Source organism: Gallinula chloropus (genome assembly GCF_964237585.1).
Source record: "Gallinula chloropus genome assembly, chromosome: 7".
NCBI classification, from domain to species: Eukaryota; Metazoa; Chordata; class Aves; order Gruiformes; family Rallidae; genus Gallinula; species Gallinula chloropus.
The window spans coordinates 12,773,656-12,793,622 of record NC_140092.1 but is presented as its reverse complement, the minus strand read 5'-3'; the positions used below and the strand labels follow the sequence as shown (position 1 = coordinate 12,793,622).

Below are 19,967 nucleotides of genomic sequence, written 5' to 3'. Positions count from 1 at the left end.
AATGCTTAAGTCCATACCATGCATTTTGTGTTGTATTGTACAGTTTGGTGATCACGTTGAACTGGTGAGAAATAAATTTGGAATCCTGAGTGACATTGTCACAGAGCTGAATAAGTTCTTAGTTCCTAGTTCTTCCAGGTAGTTTGTTTGTAGGAATTTATGGTACTGCTGTAGTTCTGCATAGCAGGGTCCTGCAGGGGCTGCAGCGGTGGCCACTTCAAGAAGCAGCTAGAAACTGTCAGCCAGTGGAGAAAGAGAGACAGACATCCATGCCAGAGCAGGTTTTTGGGGGTACTTGTGACTCTGGAGGGGACCATGCTGGAGCAGTCTGGGCATGAGGAACTGCACCTCATAGGAGTGAACCAAGCTGGGGCAGTTGGTGAAAAGCTGAAGCCCTGTGGGAAAGGACTCATGTTGGAGAAATTCCTGGAGGACTGTCTCTGATTGTACTTGTCATTATCTGACTCTGGTTTCACTGGGTGTGCAGTGTGGTGTAATAAATTTGATAGTTTCCTTGCTTTATTCTGTGTAGAGTCTGTTCTGCCAATGACGCTAATTGCAAAATGACCTCTCCCTGTCCTTAGCTCAACTCCTAAGACTCTCAGTGTGTATTTTGTCCCCTGTCCAGCTGAAAAGGGGAGTGATAGACTGACTTTGGTGGGTGTCTGGTGTCCAACCAGGGTCAAACCACCACAGGTACCAATGTGGTGCCTGTAATATGTCTTCCAGATCCATCAATGAATGTGTATCTTTATTTTTCTTTAAATGTACACTCTAGGGGTGCAAATTCCCACTTCACTTCTTTAGATTCCTTTTCATGTTTTTTATAAATCTTATTTCAGACGTCTAACATGCCAGTACATTAGGTGATTCAGTGTTATCAGTGTTGAAAGTAGTTCATGCACATTTATATAATAGTTTGTAGTTAGTTGGAAATGAAACAAGCTAAAATTAATGATGAGTGTTCTCAGTGTTTCCTTTTACACAAATAACTCAATATTGACACTTATAAAGAGGAAAATTATAATTTCTATATAATTTAATTATAATTTCTATAAAATTTTTGATGTCCATTTGACTGCTAATTTCTGTTGATTTCAGTCTTGATTGTTTAAGGTTTATGAATGTAGAAGAGTTTTAATGCATATGTATTACAGTGCTAATGCATCCAATTTCTTGAGTGAGATTGTCTCAAAGTGTATACAGAGCCTGCACCATTTAAAAGCTATTGCGAGTTGAACAAAAAGAGGTCTCACTTGTTTAGTGGTTATTGGATCAAAAAGGAAGTGTTCTTTTCCATGCATTTTATAAGTTGTATGGTAATTATACACAGAATTTAAAATAAGGACATACAAGAATAGTTGCCATCAAAACACTTCTAGCCAAAGTCTGGATGAGTCTCACTGCATAGCTTAAATTTAGGTTTTCTGCATTTCATTGAAATTAGGAAACTTTTTTGGGCTTCCTGGGGAACTCTGGTTTTGCAAAATAAAGCACTTGGATTGTTTTTTTGTTGGTTGATTTTTTTTGAAGTCTGGGTTTTGTTGAGGCAGAGGAAAGGGTGACTCAATTTAACTATGTGAGATATAATGGTCACATTCTCTGTAGAGACACGAAATTGCCATGTAATAAGGTGGTGGTTGCCACATAATCCTACAATTCTTACTGAACTGTCTGCCCTGTCATATTTTGCTGGGTAGGTGCTTTTATATTTGTTAGAGCGGCTGAATGAGTAGTAATATTAATATGTTGAGTAACTTCTGCCTTAATGAATTAACTAAATCATTTAAATATATATTCAGTCATAGAAAGTGTTATGACCTAGACTGCTGTAGTTGTGTGGCTACTTCAGGTTTTATGGTGTTAGCGCAAAATTTTGAAAGAAATAAAAATATTTTATGTTTGTCTTTGTGTAGACAAAAATAAAAGGGTCTGATATTTTAGGATGTGGTGAGATCTTTAAATCTCAAGGAAGATGATCAAGTATGAAAACCCTAAAGAATAGTTGCCTTATTGTCTGTGATCATAGTTTTTAAAAAGTACCTATGAACTGCAGCCTACTCCCTAGTGAGATTTTAGGGATCAAATTTTCTCTTTGGTTGAAATTTTGAGGTCTGGGGGTATTTTTTCATTAGTATTTTGGTGTGTGAAGGAAAATGAGGGGAAAATTTTGATGTAAATAAACAAGCTTCCCCTCCAGTTTATAATTCATTATATCCTTCCCATGTGAAACTTGTTACTAACATCTTTCAGCGGCTGGATTGATGATGTTTTTTGTGTTCTCTTTTTTTGTTGCTGCTGCTATTTTCTAGATTCAGACAATAATTCATAATTCCTGCTACTTCTCAATGTTTATGGTCTTTGAAAATGCAGGGGAACTACAGTGGAGGTGGAAGGATTTACATCTAAATTGCATGCACTTATGAACAATAACTCTCTCATTTAAACACACTTCTTATTTTCCCCCTACACGATAAGGCTCTGTGTGCTGCTGTAGTTAAACCAGATGTGCTAGAAACTCTGATGCTGCTGTTTAGTGGGGCTGATGCCATGTGTGCCACTGGAGACCCTGTTTACAGTACTCCATACTTGTTAGCCAAGAAAGCTGGACAACGACTCCAAATGGAATTCCTGTACCATAATAAGTTTTCAGGTAGGATGTATTCTTCTTTGCTTTGATCTTCTAATTTTATATGGGGCAAAACAAAAGGAAGGAGGGAATTCAGAAGAAAAATTGGCACAGAGTTGAACAACAGTGGTATAGTGAAGGGGGAGTTATAACAGCGTTAACTGTACTTCAACAAAACTGTGTATGTAATTGTGTATAAGTGACTTTTCTTTTGCTCAGGTATCAAGTCTAGGACTTCAAAAAACATAAAGGCGACATAGATAACTCATAGACCTTGTACTCTTGTTTGCAAGAAAAAAAAATTATCTAGTCAGACTTTTATCAGAAAAAATGGTATATGCAGTTAGCATGTGTCTAGGTATTTGCTGAAGGCTTTGTTTTTTCTTTAGATTTCAGTTTGATACCTACCCCTACTGCACACATACCTACTTGTTTGTTAAAAAACTCTTTTCCCAAAATATAACTCATCTATTGAACTTACATGATCTATCCCAGAAAACTGTCTTTTTGTTGTTTCACAAAGAGAACTTCTGTTGAAGTTTGGAGCATGTGATAAACTTCAACCTTGAGAGCCAACAGTTCTGGTTGTAGTGTGTGACTGTCATGAGGCTCTTGAAAACAGAAACCTATTCTTAAAAATAAATAAATAAACTGTAGAGTATGGATGTGCCTGACCTTATGTTATAAAAGGGCTGTACAGTATGCAAAGCAGTCTGGGAATGAAAATTCACACATGTATTTATGCTCAAAAATATTAGCTATGCTATACTGCAACCAGCATTGTGGATGTACTTGTGGACCAGTTTTCCATTGTCCTGTGCCACTCTGCAAAGCAACGCTGCACAGGCTGAGAACAGAATTATTTGTGGGGAACATGGGGATGATTTAAAGCTTCCTAAAGCAAACATAGTGCCTTAAGTTCTACCCCAGCATTGCTGTTAGTAGTGCCAGGCACTGGATGACTGGATGTTGAGCTCAGACACTGTGCAAACATGCAGCTATGGGTGTTTTGCTAGCTGTGCTCTCAAGTGTCCTAAAGCTATAGAAAAGTTTGCTTGTCTTGGCTCTGCTTTTTTTTTTTTTACCTTTAGCCTTCTAGCCAAGGCAGCGTCACCATGTGCTTATTCTAGTTCTCTACAGAGTTGGTGTAAACTTCTAGATAAACCCTCAAGAGAAAAAATTAACTTCTGTTGAGGTATGTTACATAAGGGATGAAAATAAGAACGTAGTACCCTGGAAAATCATATTTTATATTACATTAGTAAGCAGTGGTAGACTACACCAGTGGTGTAACAAATACAAACCAGTATTTTTTTGGTGAATATGTAAGAATTTTACTCTAATTCTAAAAATGAATCAATAAGATGTATCATTGTTTTAGTAAAGATATTTGCATATCTACATATACAGAGTTAAAGACCTGTGGAAAAATGGTTATAATTTATATGTTTTGTATGTTACATACACCTTTTGTCTTTTAATAGATTTCCCAAACTATGATACTTGTTTCCAAAGTGGCCTCTCTGAAGATTCTTCACATTCCACCTTTCTTTGTGAATTCTTATACAAAGTTTCTTCTAATACTGCTAAGCTTCTTACAGAGAAGAAATTAAAAGAAGGTATTTAACTTTTATTTTATGTATTTGAATAATACGTTAATATGCATGGTTTGGATGAATTGGGTTCTTCTTAACATCTTGCATTACTTTTTAGAAGACAAGATTTCTTTGAGATGGCATATCTGCTATTGATTTGGTAGACCTCTTTCAGATAAAGAACGAACTGATTGTCTTGATCTCTTTATTCAGTGGTTGACAGAGGAAGAAAACTGAAACTACTGAAAAGTGACTTAGTTAACAACAGTTATTGGTATATAAAAACCACTTAGAAACACTTCTCACTTCTCTGTTAAGTGCAGACCTTGTTTTCTGGGTTGTGGATATCTAGATCTGTATTCGTTTAAAAAAAAACTTATAAAGCAAAAAACCAGCTGCACTAGAAGAAGTAGGGAGCAGATATCAGGCAATACTACTGTCCTCTCAGAACACAATGGTGTTAGAAGTGCAGTATATGTTTGTAAATGCCTGTATATATTGAAGATTTAGCTGTAAATGTTTGCAGAATGTGTCTTCTGTAGTATATTGGGGGGAGATGCATTGGGAGTGAGCATCATCAGTAGGATGCCTTAAAAATATTTAAAAAATATTTTTCCCTTAGAAAAGAAACGACTGAGTTTGGTTGTCTGCTGTTTGGGGGTTTTGGGTCGGGGTTTTGGGGTATTTTTTGGACAGGTGTCTTTGCTTTGTTTTTGCATTAATGTTGAATGACTTGTGTGTTTGTCATGACTGATGTTTCTGGGATGGGTACCTTATGGATACATAGGAAGATAGGTTTCCCTGGCCATGTGCAATTCAAGGAAACTAATGACAAGTGGGGCAAGGGAGGAAGATGTAATAACAACATCCTTTCAACAACAACAAAAAAACCCTGCAATTTTGAATTAGAAACTGTTCTTGCCTGAGGGCTGTAATATATGTCAGCCGTGAGTGAGAAGTATTATGACAAAAGTTGTGAGGGGGTTTTGCTATTTAAAACATAAAATACATTGTTTGTGGTGGGTTTTTTCCTTGTGTATTGATTTTTTGGTGGGTTTTTTTCCTACATCATGTTTCTACCTTTATAAAATTTCATTAACATGAAATAATACAGGATATCTGTATCTAATGTTGTTGGGAATAAGTGGTAATTTTGTTTTAGAAATAATTTGATAGCTAGAGTACTAATGTGTGCGAGAGAGTTTCAGTTCCCTACTCTGCCATTAAAGATTCAAAGAAGAAGTTTGCATTACCCAAAAAGATGACCCAGCTCTTCAGTTCTAGAGAAAAGTACTTGTTCCTGTTGAAGCTGTCCTGACTTATTGCACACTGAGTTCTCATTGGCCAGACAGGAAGCCCCATTCTCTCATGGGTGATTAACAGCACTGTCCCAAAGTACATTGGGCTTTTGATCATCTGATTTTTTTAAATTTTTTTAAAATTCTTTTTCAAATGCCATTTTTGGAAAGGGCTGTAAGCCAGAAACCTGTTAAACTGTCTAACCATTAATCTAGAGTTCAAGTCTTCCTCAGTATTACAGATCTCTGAGGCAGTTGTCAGCCTTGACTTCAGGGCCGAGGTCTGAAAATTTAGGCACTGTGTTTTCTATCACAGAAAACTGTTAAAACCTTTGTGGGCTGAACCCTAATGGTAAAAGGACATTCAAGAAATCCTTTTTAGTGCTGTGAATTGAACCCAGATTTTATAACAACCATGTGGAACACCTGGGAAAAACATCCGGTTTTTCATTGCAAGTTTCATGGAGTAAGGCAGTGTTCTGTGTACTTCTTATGATAGCAGCATCAGTAGTTTCAACAGGGGTCTGTAACTTTTGAGGTAGTTGTTAATTAACAGCTGTTGATTGACAGGAAGAGAGCTCAAACATTGGCACAATTCTGATGCAGTGGATCGAAAAGTAAAGGTTAGAGTTTAAGTGGCTCAGGTTTGTTGGGATTTTTGTTATGTTTGGTTGGTTGGGGTTTTTTTTTGGTTGGTTGGTGGTTTCTTTAGTATTTTGATTGTATGGAGCCCTGTTAAAAACTTTGACATTCCAAAAACATCCTTGAGAGTTGTAACAGTTCAATGAATATTGTAGAAATAAGCTGTTTTGTATAATAGGCTTTGGGGGATAAGAGGGAGAAAACTAGGGGAGGGGACAAAAAACCCCAAACAATCAAAACCTCCAAGTTTGGTGCTTAATTAATGTAAAGCTATAAATTTTTAAACCCTTCATCTTAGGTTTATTTTAGTATTTAAAACATATATTAAGATAGAAATAGAACTAGATATATAGTAACATGATACAAACAAATGCTAATAAAATAATACTGAAATATTAATAAAACATGCAGAAATCATATAACAAATAACAAAAATTAATTGGATGAAATATCAGATAATATACTAAGCATTGGCTAACTACCAATGCAATTCGGATTTTTGTTTGATGCTTGGGTGTTTTGGTGTTTTTTCTCCCTGAGCTGTTTTAAGAAAGTCTCACAAATACTTTAACAGAGTATCTGCAGTTATACAGGAATTTTAAGAAGGTAAAAATAAACTGATTATTTTCTGTTAGGCCCCACTTCTCTGCAGTGGGTGGTAATAGATGCACCTCAAATTATATTCTAAGAACTAGGTGCAAGATCGAATGACTATGTGAATATTTTGAGGTAACAAATTATCATTAATGTGCTATATCATGTGCAGTATTAATATTCTAGGTTCCTAACAGGAAGTAGACATTTCTTCTCAATTAAATATGCCAGATAATGCTTTTAAATTGTTCTTCAGATTTTTTTTCTTCCACCTTACTGGGTTTTGGGTTGGCTTTTTTGTTAAAAAGTACAGATGACAATTAGTAGATATTCCAACATATCTAATTCAAAGTTATAACTAGGTAATTAAACCATGCTCAGCACCTGTAATTGTTACATGTTGAAAGCACCCTACAAATTCTGTAAGCTACACTGTTTCTAAACTAATTTACCCTTGCCAGATATAGATGTGAACAGCAACAAGAGAGATCTCCAATTCATTCTAATGTGAACATGCCAGCTTGAAATGGCTGTAGCTACCGCTTGTCTGCGATGTATCCATTTTTCTCCCCAGTATAGAGAAATAAATTCTGTACAATTTCATTACTGCCTGACACTCAGGCCTGTAGTAGGAGTGCTGAGAAGCGGTTGTTCTATTAGTTTTTCTGTTATTCAGTTTGTCATCCTGTACTTTTTGGAAACATATTGTAAAAAAAAAAAAAAACATGTAATCATGTTAATTAACAAAACTTCTGATTGTATGTTCTTTGTGTTTAATGGTAGTGTGCAATGGATAGAAGTTCTGGCATGTATGACACTTTTTTCTAGACTATTTGAAAGGCTGACTAGGCTGACTATTTTTTCCTTGATCTTGCGAGAGTGGACACCCAAGCATTACCAAACAGTGGAAGACAGACTGACTTAGTTTTGGCCTTTAATTCCAGGAACATGAAAGAAAGAGTAGCCCTTTTTTGCTACTGCATACCGTGGAGTCACGGAGCCACAGAGTCACAGAATATACTGAGTTGGAAGGTACCCATAAGGATCATCACGTCCAGCTCCTTTCTCCATTCAGGGCATGTTTGATATCATCACTTTCTCTCTTTGAGCCTTACAAACCAATTTATTTACCTTTCCTTATTGTTTGTTCATAATAAAACCCTGTGACTCGTACAATTAAATCAATAAAACCAAAAGGAGAATCACCATGCTTTTCCTCTCCACAATCTCTCAACAATAAAGGCTGGCCAAGTGTGTCCCAAACACATAATTCAGTCACTCACTTTGCTATTAGTTCATGTCAGAAGGTATTGTTGCTGTAGCTTTTAGCGTTTCTAACTTTGCAACAAATTTTCTTTTTCCTTCTTTAACTCTCCTCCACAGCAAATGAAGTAAACACCCAATACAATGGTGAAGTTAACTTACGAAGCAATCTAATACACTTATGAAGTAAAAATAAATGTGTTATATTTTAAATATTCTTTTCTTAAATTACCATGTGCTAGAATTTCTGTAGACATTGAATTCCTGGCTCACTGAAGTCAATAAGACTGAGATTTCATCATAAAGACATTACTGTTACAACAGAACTATGCATCCTGTGAGGCAATTTCTGTAGGAAGAGGTAACTTCTATTACTATGCCAACTGACTTTTCTATTATTTCTTTAATCACAGAGTGCAACAAAAGATGGTGTACTTTGGAAAGTGGCTTTCTGAGCTACTATGAAAATGATAAAACTACTACTCCTAATGGTATGATTGACATCAATGAAGTTATCTGTCTTGTAGTGCACAAGCCAGACTTCTTTTTAAATAGAGGGTAGGTTCCCAAATTATTACCTCAATAAACAAACTCTGTTGTTTTAAAGATTTTATTCTGGGGTTTTCAGAGCTGTTGAAGTTTTCCAGAATTTTGAACATGCAATTTAAAATAATAATAATAAAAAAATTGCTTTATTTTGACTTCAAGAAATAAGTGCTACGTCGAGACTATTTTTTTTATATAGTGAATAATGAAAATGTTAGGGTAATTTAAAAGGGCAGCACAAATTAGATACATCTGTTTCTTATTAAAACTTTAATGCATGCTCTCAGTGCTTAAAAGGTTACATGATGATAAATTGAACAATAAATACTCATTTTTCTTTCTGGGATTGACCTCTGCCTTAAACCAAAACTCATGTTTTGTTTCTTCCTGATAATGTGGCAGATTAGAGTTTTCCATAATTCTTTTGGTTTTGGTCACAGATCTCATGGTCTTTGAAACGCATTCTGTGTTCTGCCACTGAGCAGAACAGTGTGACTTCTGCGAACTGTGTTAATTTGAAGATGGCTTTTTTTGTGTGATTTTTTTGGGTTTTTTTCTAACTCACGTTCTGTTTATAGATTAAAAAAGCGTCATGTGGAGAATCACTTAAATCACAGTGATATTTGATTTCTTCAAGGCACCTTTTTATTTATACTTTGAGTCTGTCTAAATTTCTGTAACACTTTTAAATTTCTTATTGTGTCTGTGTGTGTAAAATAGCGGTGTCTTTCTACAGTGTAATTCTGTAATGCTTGTAGTTACAAGGCAAAAGATTCTATAAATTAACCAAATATCTATTTAGTAAGCTTCTGGAAAAGATAATGGGGAAAAGGGCTTTAAGTACTATAGAGATAAAAGACTTTCTGAAGGTAGAAATCCTGAGGCATGGTGGTACCTCAAGATGCTATATAATACAGTGGAATGGCCTCTGCTATTCTGTAGTAGCATAGCTTTTGGTATCCAGAAAAAGAAAAAAAAATACTACTTTCTTCTTCTGTCACTGACTCTAACCTATTGCTTGCTACATCTCAGCAAGTTTCAATTGGTTTGCTTTTTTAGTCTTTCACTGTCATTATTTGTCAGTTAAAAATGGAAAACCACAGTCCATCTGTGTTAAATGTCATTTACTTTTTTTAAAAGGAAAAGTGACCATGCATTTCACCCTAGAAGGTTCAGGCTAGATGATAAGAAAAGCCTCCTCGTTAGAAGGGTGGTAGAGAACAGAAAAAGGTTGCTGAGAGAAATAGTTGTCTCTCTTGAAAGTTTTCAGGGGTTTTCATTGTTCTGATCTACAGTTAGTGATAGTCTAGCTTTGAGTAGGAGATCAAACCAGGTAGCATCTAAAAGTCCCTTTGAACCAATGTTTTTATGATTTTGTGTCACCTTCTTTATAACTTCCCATTCAATGAGTTGTTCTGATTATATTAAACCTAAACAGAACGTTTTGAATGTATCACAAAAAACTTGCAAAACCCAAAAGTTCCCTGTGAATTTTAGTAACTGTAATAAGCATTTTTATTACTTTCAGAATTACTGGGGGGGGGGGGGGGGGGAGGGGCGGGCAGAGAGGGAGAGCAGAATGCTTTTCAATAGCCTCTAAACACATATTACTTACCTGAAAAGCACTTTGATCATGTTTTGTTATAAAATACTTTGTTATTAGTCTGGTTGTACTTGGAGGAGAAATGCAGATTGCTTCCATTCTGTAAGTATGAAATAATGAAAAAATAGAGAAATGGGACTCTGTGTCTACTGTTATGAAGACTAAATACAGCTGCCTCTTTCCTTTTGATTGCTTTAGGGACATCTTTACCTTTGAAATCTACTTAATGTCAGAACGTGTTTTTTTATTTGGAGCTGAAACTGCATATTCACAAAGAAAATGGACTTGGGCAATAGCTAAGGTAACACTGATAATTATCTTTTCCAGTTAGGCCAGGAGCCTTTGCACAGAGAATATAGTGTCATTGTTAGCTTAAAATCCTCTGAGAAGCCTTTCTTGATGAATACTGATCTATCTTGTATGTAAAGGTTTCTTGTGCAGCAGGTAAAAATAACTTCTGTGATTTAATGTTTGAAACAAGATAATAAAATGGAAAAGGAATTGAAGCAACATTTTAATGCCAGCCTTAAGAATATATTGAAAGCACTCTGGTATAAAGACATATACTGTATGAATTTAGTTCAGCTAAGTTGTTTATGGTTGCAATTCTATTTTTCTGTTCACTGAAACAGAATTCATAAAGCAGCACTATATTTTATATAGTGCCAAATGCTAATAGTCACATTGCTAATTAAATCAGCTGTAGTTTAAAAAGCAAAAAAGTTTGAAATGTAGAATGTGAAGGAAAAAAGTTATACTTGATTTTCTAGTTTAAATTCAGTGTACACATGGGTTTATGAACGATAAATCTGAAAGTCTTATTTTTTTACTTTGGCTTTCATCCTTGAATCTTATAGATTTGCAATATCTTGATTTGCTTTTTTTTAGGGAAAGAGGGTTTTTTTTCTTCATCTGACTCATCCCATTTTCTTTGGTAGCATTTTGTTCCCCCTGTGGCTGAATGCTTATTAGAGAGAGACTGTGACCTGATTGGCCAGCTGTACTACAAAGATTGCCATACCCTGGATCAGTGGAGAAAAGGCTGGTTTGCTATAGAGAAGTCGAGCCTTTATTTTTGTCTTGAAATGGAGAATGCTGAAGAAGATTCCATATATCTAAGGAGGTTGCAAGAACTAAGTAAGAATTTTGCTTCACATCTAGAATTCACAAAATACAGCATTAATTCACTATTAAGGGCATTACTATTACTTTTTAAGGTCATAAACATTAGGGAGCTTAGTAACTACTCATTGCATAAGCCAGATGCTCTTCAAACCCTCATCTAAATATGGAGTTGGTAACGTTCTATCTTAGATTTTATTTTCCCCCACTTAGTGGCACACTCTAGAGAGATTTTTCACAGTTTCATAATGAATGAAGACAATTTTTGTTCCAGTTGCAGCAGTATCTTTCTTACAAGAGTACAGAATTGAATAATAATAAATGACCTTTTGGGATTATTGTCTCATATTTTTGACAGGGCAGAAATACTCACTGCAGAACGTGTTCTTCAGATGATTGACAGGCCTTGTTTTAAAATACTCAAATGTACTGGAAAAATTATAATTCTCTTGGAAAACTATTTCACAGACTAATAGACTTTTTTTCTGATACTAAAAATATTCTTTGCTCAATATGATATGGAAAGATAAGAATATTATACAAATGGTCTTCTGTGACCAATTTTATATCATTGCCTGTAATTATGCTCTGAATCTTCTTTAAGCATATCTGCCCTACTTGTTTTTATACTGAGCAAGACAATATGTAGGAAAGTAAAAAATAATATGAAATTTTAAATTAAAGTAACACGGAGAAGATAATTTAGCTCTTTATTGATGATCCTCCTTATATGCTGTAAGATTGTGGGCTGTTTTGTATGAACCTGCCTAAATGCCCCTGGGGTTTTTACCTTTTATTTACTGCCACCTTATGTTTTCTGTGAATTACACTGGGAAGGTAGTTTTTAATCAGGAACATCTTTATGCCTCTATCTTTTAGCTGTGAATACTTACTGATCTTGACTGAGAATTAAAAGGTTAGACAGTAGGAGAACTGTTTCTGGTACTAGGTTTGATAGTGCAACTGTAATTGCTCCTATGGTACTCATAAGTATCCAAAATGTGTGTGTATCAACTGAAAATGAAAGGAAACACATATTTAGCTTTTGGTTGAAAAATGGTTTTACTTGGGGTTTGATTTTTTTAAATATTAGTTGTATTGTATATCCATACTTCTACCTTTTCTTTGATTTCTCGTTTCCCCAAAGCAAATCTATTCCACTAATAAGACTGCTGAAACTTGCTAAATAATGAATTATCAGGGGAAGTATAGTCACTTACCTCCTTCATATTTGACGCAGTAAATGTAAATGAGTCAGGAGTGTGTGTGATACAAAAATGTCAGAAATATATTTATTGACGGCTCTTGAGATTCAGGGCTCAAATGTGTCTCTGAAGTTAGTTGAGATAAGATGTGGATTATATGTAAGACCTAAACTTTGAAAGAATAAATAAATAGGTTGCACTTAATTTACCATTTTTAGTATACTTTTGCAAACACAGTTACTGGAAACTATGCAGATGTATTTTCTGTATACAGGTGTTTTAGCAGGAATAGCATAAGGCAAGATAAAGATTGGTGGCAGTGGTCTTCACAATGTAACACAGAACTCATGTTACGTTATTTTAAATACCTGCAGCCATCAGGCTGCAAGTAAACAAATGGATTAAAAATTCCAATTTACTTCAGAATCATTATGACTTCTAAAACTTGTATTTACAAGTCAAATTTCAATATGATATAACACTGTAACATGCTTTCACATTACAAAGTAATATATATGTATGTAAGTAATATATAATATATATTATAAATAATTATATTAATAATAATTTTCTCTATTAGCTTTCTTGTAAATGTGAGTGTGTTGTGGTATTTTGTGGAGTTTTGCTTCTGTTATCAGTAGTATTCTTTATTTGACATCACGAAGAATTCCACGCTGCTTTTGTCACTGAAGATCATTTAGAAAAAAGTGTCTATATGTGCATGCCTGTATGTGTTTATATATATGTGTCTGGGTAGATTGTATGAATGTGTATGTGTTTTGTTTTCAGCAATCAGTAGCCTGATGCAAAATGGAGAGAAAATAGATGTCCTGCTGCTTGTTGAAAAAGGAAGGTAAGGTTCCCATCTGAATAAAGCTTTGATGTGCTTTTATATTCATGTCTGAGAATTCTTGCTGATCAGTCGTGGAGCTCTTTCACTTGCTGTTGCTAGAGAGTAAATTTGTCGACTTTTTAAAGGAGGGAAAGTCTTTGTGTATTAATTACGTTTTATGTCTGTGTCAGGAAATGCTAACAAGTACTGCTTAATTAAAAGCAGTTTTCCCACTGAGAAAATTATTCCCAGTCAGATTAGTCTGCCAATAACGGTTTCTTCAAAAGGACCTAATTTCTTTTACCCTGTAAAGAAATTACATCTTTGGATCACTTCTCAGGGTTTCTTATCACTCTTACGTCCCAGAATTCTGTGTCTCAATCTGCATAGGTCAGGTTTGAGAGAGAGTAAGTATGAATCCTCCCCTGGGTAGTCTTATAGTATTGTCTGATCTCAGTCAACAGCATGCCAGCTAGAGAAAAAAACACAACATGCTTTTGAAGGAAAAGTGATCTGTGTTTGCTGGTAAAATTCTGCTGAGGTGACTCTCAAATATAGTGATATGGGAGGTTGAAACTTCAAGTGAGGCAGAGCAGTTCTGCCTTATATATGGGTACAGATTTTAAGATGAAAGTAAAATTAGTGAAAGTAATTGATATTTTGTAACAGGTTGCTGTGGGGTTTTTATTTCATTATAAGCTATTGGACAAACGTCCATGTAAGAAGGGGTACAATGTTCACACAGTCTTCTGAACAGCCAGTAGTACTTTAATGAAGGAAGATTGTTTTCCTCTTTGGGGGAACAGAACAAAAAAGCCCCAAAACCCACAGATACTATTAACTTCTATTTTGATGTGGAGAACCTTGTTGGTGAAATTCACTGTAGCTTGTATGCTCTGAATTTTGACTTTTCCTAAGATACTGTTAAAGTTCAGAAGTCAGTAAGGTGATGCAGATCAGAAATAAACACTTTTTCTTGTTGGTCTTATTTTTCAAAGTGTGTTGAAAGATTCGGCATTGACCGAATCAGGAAACAAGAAGTATCCTGTCAAAGGTGCAGTACAATAGATGAGTACAAAGGGTCCATCTAATTTCATGGATGCCAATGCACAGCAGAACTTCTAGCTCCAAGTCAGTTTTTATTATTTCTTTCATTATAATATTTCTGTTAAGTGAGGGTAGGTTTTTCCTGAATTACTTTAATGGAAATTTTGAACTATTTTAAAATAATTTCAACATGGGCACTGACTGATTTATGGCGGTTATGAATGTTTAATTTTTCTTCACTGAAGTCACAGAATCACAGAATTACAAGGTTGGAAAAGACCCCTAAGATCCTCAAGTCCAACCTTTCCAACATCTAATCTGAACCTGCCCTGACTCAGTTTAGTGCCATTTCCTTGTCCTGTCTCTTGTCACTCGACTGAAGAGACCATCTTCCACTTCTCTACAACCTCCTTTCAGGTAGTTCTAGGTAATGATAAGGTCTCCCCTCAGCCTCCTCTTCTCCAGGCTAAACATTCCCAGCTCCCTCAGCCACTCCTCATAGGATTTGCCCTCCAGGCCCTTCACGAGCCTGGTTGCCCTTCTTAGGACTTGCTCGAGGACCTCAATGTCCTTCTTATGGTGAGAAGCCCAGAACTGGACAAGTCCAAGGGCACAATCACCTCCCTAGACCTATTGGCTGCACTATTTTTGATACAAGCCAGGATGCCATTGGCTTTCCTGGCCACCTGGGCACACTGCTGACTCATATTAAGTTGGCAGTCAACCAATACCCCCAGGTCCTTCTCTGCCTGTCAGCTATCCATCCAGTCTCCTCCAAGTCTGTATCGCTGCTGGAGTTATGTCCCATGTGCAGGACTCTATGGGACATAACAACCCTATGCAGCGATAGAAGTCTGCCATAAAGAATTTAAATGCATAATGTGCACATTATCTTAACCATTCAAAGCCATATGGATATATAAGTTTAGTGAATCTTGCTTAGGATGTTACTCCGAAAGTGTCCAGGTGTTCAGCACAGTTGCATGATGTTGCATCTTGCAGTGAAAAGAAATTTGATGTGTGTGTAAAATGATTGAATATAAATCCACCTTTTATCTTTAGACTTAATTATTGTGAGTGGAAACAAACACAGCAATCCTCCTTCTGCCCTTCTAAACACTAAATAAATGAATCAATGTCGCTGACATCTCAGCAGCATCAACTAAATGACATATCATAATTTCTAGGGTTTTCTTAATATTTTCTGTAATTTTATAGCAGTCCTTGTCTAATGCCAACTTTGGGATAGATTGATCACTTAAAAGAGACCCTATATAGTGATCTATGGACAGCTTTCACGCTAACTTGTTAGTCACTTACTTAAATGCAGGATAAATGATAAAATCCTAAAAAACAGTATTGCAAGATTGAAACAAAGAAACTGAGATTTTTTTTTCCCAAATTAAGGAAAGATTTTGAAAAACCCAAAACCCAAACAAATACAAAACCCCTAATAAAACAAAAAAGTCTCCTTTTTTCCATAAAATATAAATGTGGTCATTGTTTTTCAATATCTTGCTAAATTTTATTACAAAAAACAATTGCTAATCCTTGACTATTTGTCTGCTGAAGCTCTTATTGTTCTTCTCTTGGATTTGTCACTGACAGAATTACCTTCCTATTACTTACAAATATTTATGCCTTTTTTCAAGTCTCCATCACTAGGTTGATTAATTAGGGAAAATCATACATTACATGTATCTCATACTTTTTTCTTTGGCACTTTTTTTCCATTGGCTATGTAGGCAAAAGAGTGACTTGTTACAAATGGGCTTCTCACTTAGAGATTGCATATGCAAATAGTTCAGAACTGTAAAAACATTAAGTCTTAATGCTGAAATAATTACAATGTAATAAATCTATGAATTCTGAAATTAAAAAAAAAACACTTAGTAAACTTATGTGTATGTTAACTTCTTGGGGTACATAAATTTAACTTTGATAGCTGATCCATAACAACCAGAGGAAAAGTTTACAACTGATTTTTGGGCTGCAAGGTGCATAACGCTTTCCAGCTTGTATAAAATACAAGAAATCAGAGAGAATGCTACCAGATCTAAGCTTTCAAGATCCCAAAGACGTTTCATGTTTATCTTTGGGTATCTTTGCTAAGTAAATTGGAGTGGAACACAGTCGCTTTTGTAGCACCTATTAAAGTCTCTGTTGGAACATCTTGTCCAACCTGTTGTAACTCTCTCCAACCCAGCTGGAAATCCTGACTTCTCCCAACACTGTTTCCTTATGCAATAATCAGATAGATGATCATTCTCTTCCTTTTACGTTCCGCTTTCATAGTTAAAATGCTTCCTTACCTCTTGCTAGAAGCGGCAAACAATTTTCCATTTTTCTATATCTATCACTTCACTCTGTCATCTGGTTTGTCCCATAGTCAACTGTTGTGGGGTTTTTTTCCCCTCTCTCCTATGTATTTGTAAAATTCATCAAGTGACTGGTGATAATCTCTTGTTACCATCCAAAAAAAATTTGCATAGCACCTAAATGAAGAAGCTACTCCTGTGTAGTGCAGTAGAGGTCAACAGAAGAGACAAAAAGGGTCTGAAAACAACCCTGTACAAGAATTTTTAAATGTATCTTCTATAAATAAAATGTATTGCAAAAATCACTACTATCATACTTTAAGGAAAAACAGTTGTGCAGAAAATTCGTTTCAAAGGTTGTTTCTTTTTTTTCTCTGTAGGCATTTAAGTTCTCTCTTAGGTGTCAGTGAATGTTTTCAGACCATAATGTAATCCAGATGGTGCTTTTTCATCCCGTTAAACTTCTCTTGTAGTTAGCTCTTTCTTATTATAGATAATAAACCTTTCCTACACACTGGCACAATTTCCTCATGCTGATGGTTCATTAATTACAGTGCTTTCTTCTTAACCCTTTGATGACAGCGATAAGATTTCTTGTAAAATGCAATTATGAGCACAAAATTGTTGAAATAATCTACTCAGATAAGTAAAATCTACTCAGATAAGTGAAAGGACTTGTGTTTCCAGTATGCTGTGCCTGATAGAAGATCTTTAATATATTTTGAAGAAATATTGCTTACCTTTTTTATACATCTGTAATTATTAGGGGATTTTCCATGTTTTAATTGCAATTTGATTATTCTGATATTATTTCATAGAGATGCATACATTCTCAGTACCACTGTTTTCAGACACAAAGCTTCTTAGTACCCTATGGCAATTTTCAAGTGATTCTGAGTTACACTGATGTCTGTTTCTCATCCTCGTTGCCCACATCCCTTACTCAGAATCACTTAGTATCAGTGCAAAGTTTTGTAACACATACAGACATAGCTAAAGCTAGTGGACTTTGCAAGATGGGTTAAAGATAAGCCTTTGCACTGTTGTGGATGAACTGCTCTCACATATGTTGCGTGTCTGACTAGTGGTACAGAAGGAAAAGTTGAAAAGCTAACAGTAGCTTCCTTGATGTTGATACGAGGTGATCTTGAACTGCTGCTGTCAGTTGGTCCTATCCAATTGCCTCCCTTCCCTAAGGCAGAACTCAGCATTGGCAGCACTTCTTACTGGTTTGAGAACTTAAATTATTCACGTTTTGGGTACAAACTGTGTGTGCTCCACACTTAACAGGGCAAAAATTCTGCTGTTGTTCACCAGTTACATAGTGTATATATAGTCACTATTGCTGTTAGTTATGAACTGTGTGCTCTTTATCAACCTTTGAATTAGAAGTGGCAGCAAATACATAAACATACTGTAGAAGACACTGAATTTATATTGTTGGAATGTATTTCTGGTCAGTCTGCACAAAGTAGTCTGCATGGTAGGTACATCTTCATAAACATTCAAACATAATTACTACTTTAAACTTAGAGCTATTCTTGATTATAAGTTGCTCAGTTTTGTTGATGTCAGTACACTTCAGACTGTTTACATGCTAGATCTAATCCTTGTATTTAATTTAACTTTATATTTTTATAATGGCAAACCGTTCAGTGAGCAGTACATGTATCTGTTATTACTGCTGTCTCTGAAAGCTGTGGAAGAGATGATGACACTGACATGAAAAGCAGAAGCTAGATCTGTTTCTAACATCATGAAATTTTGTTCTAAGATCTCTAATGTGCTTTGAAAGTTCTTCTCTGCTGGTAATTATTTGCCTTTTCCTACTGCCTTCCAGGTTTGTGGAGATCAACAGATGGTTTCCAAGTAGGAAAAAAACTTTTGCTAAGTTTTTGCAGTGTGTGTTAACATTGGAAGGAGTTCTTAAATTTTTATTCATCCATTGTTGTATATTTTTATGATTTAAATGTGTCCTAGGTGTGCTGAGTCTGCCAAAAATACTGTTGCTTGAGATGAGCTTTCTAAGCTACTTTCACAGTAAATTGACTGAATTCTGAACCGTGGCTGGTACCGGTTTCACTTCCTCTTCTCCATTCTTCTCTTTTATGGTGTTGCAGAAAACAGTGAAATGGCTTCTTAGCTGACTTTAAGTGATCGCTCTGGAGTTTTTTGGCTGGGTGGAGTAAAGTTTTTTTGACAACAATTAGTTGCCTTCCAAATCTTCCAATCCTAGCTTCACAATAACAGCAAGATTTTTCACTTTATCAGCATCTTCTTTTATGACTGTGTTGGTGCTACTTAAACAGATACCTCATTTTCTTTGTTAATTGTGAAATAACCTCTTCCTCTGTAATAAGAATCTAACTCAACAACTTTCAAATTTTAGAAAAAAATGAGAGCATCATTTCTTGGTAGTTCTGATACTTTTTTTATTTTTTGATGTGCATTAAGGGAAAATCCATAGAAAAAAGACAGTGTTTTTCACATAGTTTAGGTAATTTATATATCACAGTAGTTGACTGACAGGAGCATTATTTAATCTTTCATATCTTCATGAAAAAACTTAAATTATCTTTGAATATACACTACTGTATTTCCTTTCTCCTCCTCTGGTACCGATGCACTGATACACAGCAGAGTTGCCCTTTTCTTGTTTAGAAGTAATAATATTTTCACTTTTACAGTATGCTGCTTCCTGTACATATCATAGTTCTTTAGATAAGAAAAAATAATCTGTTGAGACTTCCTTATTATTTTGCATAATACCATAATGTGAATCCTGCTGTTCTGCAGGGAAAATAAAAACACAGTAATATGCATATATATGTGCATCGCTTGTGTTAGGAAGCACCATAAATCTTTTATGAATCATAGTCCTACCCTCTGCTGATCTGTGAATAATAGCACTAAAGGAACAGTGTAACATGCACTGTCAGGCTCTTTTCCACTCAGTTCAAACTTTTTCATTTTCTCATACATATGGCTACAGCAATAATGGAGGATGTCAGGATGATGTGGTATTTGGAAGCCATTGCTTAAGAACCACCTGCTTAGGCTATCTGGTCTGACAGGTCTTCAGCAAATGTTTGAAAGTATTGTATTCGGCACACTCATTTTGCAGTAAAAATTTGAGAGCTTTATGCAAATTATAGTTTGTTCTTAATGTAAGGCAGGCATATGTAATGGTTAATATGACTTTCAAAGTGAAGAAGAGAGACTTTTTAAAGAGGCTTCAGTATAATGAAATATTTTACTGTCTAAATTCTGCTG

The 19,967-nt window shown here is 35.3% G+C and overlaps 1 protein-coding gene across 1 annotated transcript in view; it reads left to right on the top strand.

The window, feature by feature from the left end:
• Positions 1 to 19,967, top strand: part of ARAP2 (ArfGAP with RhoGAP domain, ankyrin repeat and PH domain 2) — a gene marked incomplete at both ends in the record, with an annotated part of 118,038 nt that overhangs the window by 55,939 nt on the left and 42,132 nt on the right. The window contains 6 exons of the mRNA XM_084266843.1: positions 2,479 to 2,653; positions 4,114 to 4,248; positions 8,435 to 8,579; positions 10,369 to 10,471; positions 11,109 to 11,307; positions 13,287 to 13,350. Of these exons, the coding sequence (XP_084122969.1) occupies positions 2,479 to 2,653; positions 4,114 to 4,248; positions 8,435 to 8,579; positions 10,369 to 10,471; positions 11,109 to 11,307; positions 13,287 to 13,350 (821 nt within the window). The remainder of the gene's footprint in view (positions 1 to 2,478; positions 2,654 to 4,113; positions 4,249 to 8,434; positions 8,580 to 10,368; positions 10,472 to 11,108; positions 11,308 to 13,286; positions 13,351 to 19,967) is intronic.